Source organism: Rhinopithecus bieti, unplaced genomic scaffold, assembly GCF_001698545.2.
Source record: "Rhinopithecus bieti isolate Rb0 unplaced genomic scaffold, ASM169854v2 scaffold_16097, whole genome shotgun sequence".
Lineage (NCBI taxonomy): Eukaryota > Metazoa > Chordata > Mammalia > Primates > Cercopithecidae > Rhinopithecus > Rhinopithecus bieti.
The window spans coordinates 155,232-164,191 of NW_016808851.1; the positions used below are offsets into that span (position 1 = coordinate 155,232).

The following is an 8,960-nucleotide window of genomic DNA, read 5'->3' on the forward strand; positions in this document are numbered from 1 at the left end:
TATTTATATATTCTGCTTCTGATTTTTTGTCTATGGGGGAATAGAATTACTTTTAAAAACAGAGATGTATCTGTGGTGAGGATTTCTTCTACTAGAAGTGAGCATGGTCAGGGCTGAAGAATGATGAGAAAAGCCACTGCCAAGCATGGAGTGGGCTGGGGACAAACCAGAAAGCATCACATTCTGGAAGCAGGGATAGAGGCAGGAATACCTGCTGGCCCCCAGGGCATCAGGACAGTGGTGAAGACTGACAGCCAGGCTGCTTGTAAATTAAGAGTGATCTTTAGCCGGGCGCGGTGGCTCAAGCCTGTAATCCCAGCACTTTGGGAGGCTGAGACGAGCGGATCACGAGGTCAGGAGATCGAGACCATCCTGGCTAACATGGTGAAACCCCGTCTCTACTAAAAAATACAAAAAACTAGCCGGGCGACGTGGCGGGCACCTGTAGTCCCAGCTACTCGGGAGGCTCAGGCAGGAGAATGGCGTAAACCCAGGAGGCGGGGCTTGCAGTGAGCTGAGATCCAGCCATTGCACTCCAGCCTGGGCAGCAGAGCGAGACTCCGTCTCAAAAAAAAAAAAAAAAAAAGTGATCTTTAAAGTTTCTATCACCAAAAGATATCTAGCAGCAACCTAGGTGTATTACTAAACATAACATGGCAGAAGAATGAAATCCCATTAATTCTCTACTGGGTTACAAACCAAAATTCCAAAGTCAATAAGGTTCTTTGAAAATAGATTATCTTTATTTACGTACAGTCTAATAAATTACTAAATAAAATAATCATGAATATAATACATTTTCATAATAAATACTTAAAAATTTCCACAACAGACACTGTGGTTCAGGTCTGTAATCCTAGAGCAATTGGGAGGCAAAGATAAAAGGATTGCTTGAGGCCAGGAGTTGAAGACCAGCCTGGGCAACGTAGGAAGACCCAATCTCTACCTAAAAATAAAACAATTGCTGGGCATGGTGGCATGCGCCTGTAGTCCCAGCTATTCCAGAGGCTGAGTCTAGAGGATCACTTGAGCCCAGGAGTTAGAGATTACAGTGAGTGATGACTATGCCACTTCACTCCAATATGGTTGACAGAATGAGAAAATGTAAAAAAAAAAAACAACATAACAATAAAAAGGATTTATACAATTCTTGGTCAGTGCATGGAAAGGATCCCTGAGGCCTGAAGTCCACCATGCTATTTTACTAGCAATACCGTTTAGAAGAATAAGGTCATGCTTCAGAGAAATGTCTGCTTTTCCACAATCAAAGCAGTAGAAATAAAATGCTTTTTGCTGAGATTTCTTGTTCAGTTAAAACTTATACAGGAATTCCATCCATTAGCACCAAAAGAAAGTGGCAGAAGATGTTAAGAAAAATGGCTGCTAGGATCATCAGCAAAGGTAATGACTGGCATGAGATGTTGAGTCTACAATGTCCTCATCATGTGCTGGGAGCCGGTGGGCTTGCTAAGGCTTGAACTCCTGGCTGTCCAGTAAGGCACAGTGGTGAGTAGACAGGCACCCTCTCTGAAGGGACAGCGGGAACCAGACGAGGCTAACAAAGGCTTCCTGGTATCATCTTCCACCTTGGGAAAGATGAAGCGTTGGTTTAAGTGGCTGAGAAAAACCTGTGTCTGTTCTCCTGGGTGATCCCTCCCATACCCTCCCCATTTCGGAGCTTCTCCCCCAAATAAGGAACATGTTTTTCCCTCCAACCCTACCCCTGGCTGTGCAGCCTGTCCCAACCTCCTCCCCCCTTCACCACAACACAGAGCCAGCCCAGGTCCTGTTACAGCCCACAGGGGCTCAGAACTGAGGCTGGTAATGAGGGGTCTGCACCCTCACTCAGGGCCTGATCCTCTCTCTCATAGAAGGGTATAGAGGACCTGGGGGAGCCCTGTCCAAAGAGAGGTCTCTGGATCCATATTCCCTGGCCTTGGGTGGGCTTGCAGGCAAACCTCCTTCTTTCCCCTTCGCTCTCAGCCTCTCCTCACCCTGGAAGCTGCACCCGTAGCTCTGAATGGGACTGTCCCTGCCTCGCCACATTCATTCCCAGCCAAGCTCACTGGCAACCATGGACCTCTAGCAGCAGCTCAGCTGCCCTGTCTGAGTCCACTCTGCTCCAGGCAGGGCCATCAGCTGGCTCAGGATCCGGAGTGTGCAGGAGGCAGAATGGCAGGGGCATCACCCCAGGGCCCGGCCAGGAATCCCATGGGTCCAAGGGGCTTGGCCATTTCCTAAACCTTGTCCTGGACATGCTCTACTCTTCACCTTCCACCTTAACTGCTGGGACTCAAGGTGCTTTCTCTAGGAATGCAGCCTTAGGAACTGGGAGGAACTGGGTGGGCCAAGGCCCTCACAGCCCCCTCGTCCTGGAATTCCCCCAGGTCTCTCTCTTCTTAACTCTTCCAGGGACGCCCCTTCCCTTGACATTCTAGGTGAAGTGGCCATGCTGCTCCTCTCCTATTATGCGGACTCCCCATGCCTGAGTTCCTGCTGCCTGCAGGCCACACGCCCCTACCCTTCCTGAATAGAAACCTGCTCTGAAACAGGCCTGAATTGTCTAAACCCTCTTGAACTCAATAGGCCCTGAGCCTTGGTATGGGCCCCTCCCTTTCCCTCTGGCCCTGATGGTGAGAATCCATCAGAACCCAGAGTTGAGCTACCCAGGTCACTGCCAACAGGTGACACCAGGTCTCATTCATCTGTCTCATGTCAGGATGAGAAGGACCCGGCCATGGGGAGGGGTGGGGCTCTGGGAATTCTCCTTTGCCTTCCTCCCACCTCCCCTATCTGTCTCTTGTTCCCCTCACAGTTTTGCCTACAGTACCTATCACTCTAAAGGACTCTCCTCAGATGCCAGGGAGGATGAAGCAGAGGATGATGAGGAGGCTCCAGGGACTGAGGCTGGTGGCCATGGCTTTGGTTTGGGCTGTGCCTGGGGCCACGGTGGGTGGTGCTGAAACAGAAACAAAGGAGTGACAGCCCTTGTCCATGTCCCAAATCTGAGGAGACAGGTCATCCTGGAAGGCAGAGGATTTGTCTCCCCTGCTGTGGGGCAGCCGCTGTGACAGGTCCTGGGGTAGGAAGGGAGAGGGGGTGTCCCTGTCCTCAGGGAGCTCACATAGCTGCTGAGGGAAGCAAGGTGACAGTACAGCCCACCCTCCTGCTCTGGTGAAAGAGGAAGTGATGTCCCAGGGTCGGGGACAGGAGAGTCTCGGGGCTGGCATTTGAGGTAGTTTTGATGGATTTCTAGAAAGAGACCAAGGGAGAGGAAAAGAAAAGTAATCCTAGGTGGAGGGAAATCTAAGGAGAAAGGTCTAGAAATACAATGATGCCCACAGTTTCGAGGCTGGCGAGAAATCCACAGTGAGTGGAGCAAAAGCAAGTGCAGTGAGGAAGAGGAGTCAGGAGGGAGACAGAAGAGGAGGATGGAAGAGCCCAGGCACCCCAAGGAGGAGCCCACCATGAGGGGTTCACGTTCTTACACTCATTCACACACTCACACTCACACACACATAGACTCACACCCACTCACACCCTTATACCCACACCCACCATACTCAGACACTCACAGACAAGGGTGTAACTCGATGGCATCTCCAGGGTGCTCCCAGTGCTCCCCTGTCAGTTACCTGTGGGTTCCAGCCTCTTCTTCCTGTGCATCAGGAAGTCCCTAAGCCAGGTTTTGCAGTCTCCCATCGAGACCTTCTGGAAGAACTTGGTTAGTCCGCTGTTCTCCCACTTCTCTTTCATCCGCCTGGCTCCAGCCTGAACCACTGTCCACTTTCTGTTGTTTGAGTCAAAGAGGAGGAACTTCTGTCCACTGAAGCTGAACTGCCAAGATCCACGGATGGGTCCATCGACTTCACACTCACAAGACATCCTGGCCTGCAGTGTGAGGGGTCCTGCCCCAATCAGAAAGAGATCAGCTCTGGTCTTTACACATTCTCTTCCCTGTCCCACATCCTCCTACGCTGAGACCCTTCTCATCTGGTCCTGTTGTCTCCTCCAAGTCCTGCCCTTGCGGCTGGGCTTCATGGAGGTCCCAAGTCTAATTTTTCTCCCCACACACAGTGCAGCCCCTGAGCCCACACTCTGCTCCCTTCTGTCCTTGGTCTCCTCCACTCACCGCTGGGCGTGAAATCCTCCAGCTTAGTGTCAGCCAGTTCCATTCTGAGCCTCTGTCCCACCTGTTTCAGCATTTCCAATTGTTTTCCCCAGGCATCTGTGATATCCAGCTGCTCTTCTAGGTGACCCATAGATAAGACTTTGTCACTGCCACAGTCATAGGAGAGAAAATTCTTCTGATCAGCCTGCCCCTGGACCTCACACCACTGTTGTCCATGTCTGGGCAAATGAGTGATGTTGAAGTTATACCAGAGAGAGTGAGCATCTATGGAAAAAAAGAAAAAACACCGGGGAGTGTTGGTGTGGGGGAACGACCCCAAACACTGTGACAGCAAGAGGGTTTCCTGAAGGGCTGGGCTGGCAGAGCATGGATTTCTCTTCCTGGACGGTGGTCTCTGCCTGTGGAGGAACCATGGGTTGCCAACATGTCCATCTCCCCACTCTGCCCAGACCTATACTCACATCCATCAGCACAGGACCCTGCCAGGGTGGTGGCAGGCCGCTACAGGAGGAAGGACTTAGATGGCAGGATCTTCAGGAGCAGCCCAAGTGGACTGCAGGAGGCAGGAGAGTGTGGGAAGGCATCCTGAGGATGTTGGAGCGTGGTGTAATGGGTAGTCAACATCAGATAAGGGTGAGTTCATTTATTATAGGTAACAAGATATGGTAAGTTCCCTGGAATGTGGTCATCTGCTAGGAGGTTGCCCTTGGAACCTTGGAGAAAGGAATGACTCACACCACATGAAACAGAAAACCCAGGTCTTACATGGCAGGTTGTAGAGGAAGGAACAAAAGACTAAGAGAAGCACCCATGCCACAGTGACTGCAGTATGGAATCCAAAACAATGTCCACCCTCTGTGCTCAAGGGAAGCCTGGAAGACTCCTGTTTACCCATCATATAAAGAAGGCCCCAGGAGAAGGCAGCAGACTGTCAAGAAGCTCAGGGATGCCTGTTGCTGAAGGCCAGGGTCAGGGGTAGGAGATGCTCTTCCTGAAATGGGCTCCCAGTAGTAATGGGGGTGGAAAATCCTGAAATAAGAGATCTCAAGAGGAGGCCGTCAACTGTCAGCAGGAAGGAGGGTGCAATGATGGAAATAATTAGAGAAGTCACAATGCCAGCTGGGGACCTCAGTCTTACAAAGCTATGCCCCATAGAACAAAAGGGTCCAAGATCCAAAAGAGATGGAGACTCCACCCGGATACTACTAGATTTAAATAATTACCACAAAGACAAAATGCAAGGATGGATGACCAGGTAGCTGAAAGTTGTCACCCCAGGAAATAACTGAGCTCCTTTGCCCAGCTTTGAGAACTGAGCCACATCTCAGATGCAGAGTCCCTTACTAGAAGGAGAGCCCAGAGCCCCTGGTGGGCCCCTTCAACCCCACAGCAACTGCAATGACTGCTTCAGCCTCCTCCACAGAGCAAGAAGGACATTCACTCTGGTAACTGTACACCATGAAACAGCAAATACCCAGACACTCCTAGTGGACACAGTGTGCGATCTGAGCTCTTCCCTGGGATGTGAAGCATTAACTTGCTCCCCTGTTACTCATGAGGTGCATTTGGAGCAAAGTAACAGACAGACACCTGTGTCAGGTCCAGCTTAGAGGGATGTGCTGGGTTCATAGACCCATTCGATGGTAATTTCACATTTCCTGGATTTCTACCAGGAATGGAGAGTGTTTGTAGTTAATGTAGTAACTATTATAGGTTGTGCTGGTCATATGACCTCCCCTGTCACTACTCAATGCTGCTCTGGTATCTGGGATGCAGCCATACACACTCTCATGAGGAGTGTTGCTGGACCTGCCACTATGGCTATTTGACCCTGGACTCCCTAAGATCCCAGAGGCATGTGTGGTTGGAAAAGGTGCTATGTGGATTTCATGGCTATTCCCAACCACGGAATCACAACAGGGTCCCCTAGTGCTCAGAAGCAAGGCTGTGCCACTCACAGCAATGAAATCCCCTCACTTAAAAGTGGCTGCAGGTGTGGTCCTGGGCCCTGGTGGAGATGGGCCTCCAGCTACGGGAGGGCAGTGACCACACAGTCTCAGAGCTGCCCATCACAGGGTGTGCTCCTCACCCTTTAGGTCATTAGGAAGATAGGCCCGGCAGTGAGAAGACGCAGGTGGGTCTCCTGAGATGGGCCGGAGCAGGGCCACAGGGAACCAAGAAACTGCATAAGCAGTTGGCCCCGGTCCCCAGGACACCACATGGGTGCACCCCTCACCCTCAACTCACACCTGAGGCTTCAGGGAGGGTCCCTGATGGCCCCAAGGGACCGATGATGCCACCCAGCAGCAAAGGAGGGGGGCATTGACCCCAAACCATAGAACCTCCACTCACACCCATCACATCCACACCACCCAGAAGCCAAAGGCAGGGTCGGACACACCTGTGACTCTTCAACTTACACCACTTGGAGATGACACCCTAGGGGAGTGGGGCAGCAATTGCCAGGACACAGCATGTGCCTTCACCTGGGGTCAGCGACCTAGGATGGTGTCCACATCTGGTCTCCCTTTTATTTGTAGGTTGCCATTGCCTGCTGTTTCTCCGCACCCTCAGCTCACACCTGAGGCTTCAGGGACGGTCCCTGATCGCCCCGAGGGACCAATGATGCCACTCAGCAGCAAAGCAGGGGAGCATTGACCCCGAACCATAGAACCTCCACTTATATGCATCACATCCACACCACCCAGAAGACACAGGCAGGGTCGGACACACCTGTGACTCTTCAACTTACACCACTTGGAGATGACACCAAGTGAATAGTGAGGGGAGGAGTAGAAAGTGTCTGCTGAGCCGCTAGGGGCAGTTGAGTGTCTGCAGCAAAGCGCAGGGGGAAGTTCCAAGGCATGGAGCCCTGGGGGTGCTGGAGGGTTTGTGTGGTAGAGAGCCGGTGAGAGAAGAGCAGGTTGTGGCGTCAGTGATCGCGTCTCTGTGGAACCCCCCTTCACTCCTGTCTTGACCCCAGCTCGGGTTCCAGGGGCTCTGGTTTCTCCTTCCCGAGGGCGAGTGGGGCTGCGGGGCACCACCAAGGGATCCCCTCCCCACCTAACCCTCTGCAGCTTTTTGGCCCCTCCACCCTCCTGCGGTTCCTTTTTCGCCTTCTTTGACCCCCCTCCTGCCCTCCGGGTCAAGCAGCAGCCTCAGGAAGCTAACCTGGCGAAAAAGAGCAGCGAATGGGAACTGAGCGAGGGGGCAGTCCGGGGAGATCGCGCCGGCCCTTCTAGAAGCCTTCTCTCCTCTGAAACGCTCTGCAGTCCACAGCCCCCGAGGTTTGGCCCCCGCCCCGCTGAGGCTCCATCCCCAAACTCACCGGCCCGCCCCGTCCCGGACCAGTTGGATAGCAGGTACAGAGTCGGGAGGCACAGAAAGATCGCGGGGCTGGCGGCCACTGCCATTGTTGACCTGGAGCGCAGCTGACTCAAGGAGCGGTCCATGTGTAGACCGGCGGCGAATTAGATGTCGGGACCAGCGGATGAATCACTTCCACCCTCCCACGCCTGCTAGTGGTTGAGTATGGTCGGGCCCGTCCCGCCCCACGACGCCTGTCCCGTCCCGCCCCGCCTCGGGATCCAGGAGAGCCTACGCCTGCCCAAGTTTGGAGGGATGCTCCGCCCTATCCCGCCCCGTCCCGCCCTTCCCCGCCCCACCCCGGGCTGGGACCCGGGGAGCCTATGCCTGCTCTTGTTTGGGGATGCTCCGCCCCATCCCGGCCCTGGCTCGTGGCCTGACAGCGGCCCCCTGTAGCCAACCCTTACCCTCCACCCCGGGCTCCGCGGGGGCCAGGACACGGTTCCTTCTTGACCGCCTCATTTAATTTTTTAACACAGCATTTATTATTACCCCAATGTAAGCACTGATGCACAGGAAAGCGAAGAAACTTGCACAGGGATATTCAGTGGCGGCCGCGTCACCGCCTCTGTCAGCGACACCCGCCCTCCTTCAGCCTGCGCCCAGAGTCCCCGCCGCTCTCTGTCCAGTACGCAGCCGCTTCCCAGTCGGGAGTGGACCTTCTTTGCCTCTCCACTAAAAGCATGAGGAGGTCTTTGAGTATATTCTATATGCCTTTATGACTTCTGGAAAAAAAGGAAAGAAAAGAAAGTCCTAGTGGCCTACCGTGATCAGTCATCATGTGATCAATTGTGTTTCCATGGAGAGCAGAAGCCGAGGGAGGGGTCTACGCATGCGTGGGGCTCACTTTGCTGCACACTCATCTGTGGCCAACTACACCCAAATCCATGGGCCTAGGGCAGGTTTCCTATTTCAGTTGTGAGATCTCCCGCTCTCCCTGAAGTCAGCAAATGCCAGGCCCACCCTGAGGAGGGCTGGAGCTCTGAGCCCAGGCCGTGGCCTCTTCATGGCCCTGGGGGTGCTGTGAGGGGGTGGAAGTGAAAGCAAGACCCACCATCAAGACTCAGGCGTGTTTTCAGACCCACAGAAGATGATTTTTCTCTCCATCACCTGGTGAGCCTGACATGATTTAAGGGTGGTTGGAGGCTGAGTGAACCAGTGAATGAATGAGGCAATTGTGAGAGTGAATGGGGCTCAGAGGAAAAGCACAGGTGCAGAGGGGAGCTGGAGCGGAGGTTGTAACCCCCGGGGGCCTGAAGGTGGCAGCATGGAGGTTGGGAATTTTTTTTTTCCTTTTTTCCTTTTTTAGTTGTTGGGTTTTGTTTGTTGTTTTCTTGTTTGTTTGTTTGTTTGTTTGTGAGACAGAGTCTCACTCTGTAGCCCAGACTGGAGTGCAATGGGACGATCTCAGCTCACTACAATCTCCGCTATCCGGGTTCAAGCGATTCTCCTCCCTCAGCCT

The 8,960-nt window shown here is 53.1% G+C and overlaps 1 protein-coding gene across 4 annotated transcripts; it reads right to left on the reverse strand.

Moving 5' to 3' along the window:
• Window positions 1–793: 793 nt before the first annotated feature.
• Window positions 794–8,348, reverse strand: ULBP3 (UL16 binding protein 3). Of its 4 annotated transcripts, XM_017887645.1 has the most exons (7): window positions 8,264–8,348; window positions 7,991–8,173; window positions 7,461–7,563; window positions 4,133–4,396; window positions 3,636–3,908; window positions 2,831–2,959; window positions 1,370–1,586 (listed from the first exon to the last, which is right to left on the reverse strand). In XM_017887645.1, exons 3-6 carry the CDS (start codon window positions 7,543–7,545, stop codon window positions 2,853–2,855), a joined length of 729 nt encoding a protein of 242 aa, XP_017743134.1. In that variant the 5' UTR covers window positions 7,546–7,563; window positions 7,991–8,173; window positions 8,264–8,348; the 3' UTR covers window positions 1,370–1,586; window positions 2,831–2,852. The 4 variants fall into 4 exon arrangements, with proteins under 4 accessions (XP_017743132.1, XP_017743134.1, XP_017743133.1 ...); XM_017887644.1 differs by lacking the exon at window positions 8,264–8,348 and having other exon boundaries at window positions 7,991–8,254; XM_017887643.1 differs by lacking the exons at window positions 7,991–8,173; window positions 8,264–8,348 and having other exon boundaries at window positions 794–1,586; window positions 7,461–7,639.
• Between the last annotated feature and the right edge of the window lie 612 nt (window positions 8,349–8,960).

Excerpts from the sequence above, each read along its gene's own strand:
- ULBP3 (XM_017887643.1), bottom strand. The coding sequence starts at position 7,584 with ATGGACCGCTCCTTGAGTCAGCTGCGCTCCAGGTCAACAATGGCAGTG. Across the intron at positions 4,397-7,460 it reads GTCCGGGACGGGGCGGGCCG|ATGCTCACTCTCTCTGGTAT; the intron begins GTGAGTTTGGGG and ends TTTTTTCCATAG. Across the intron at positions 3,909-4,132 it reads GGAGGATTTCACGCCCAGCG|GACCCCTCACACTGCAGGCC; the intron begins GTGAGTGGAGGA and ends TGATTGGGGCAG.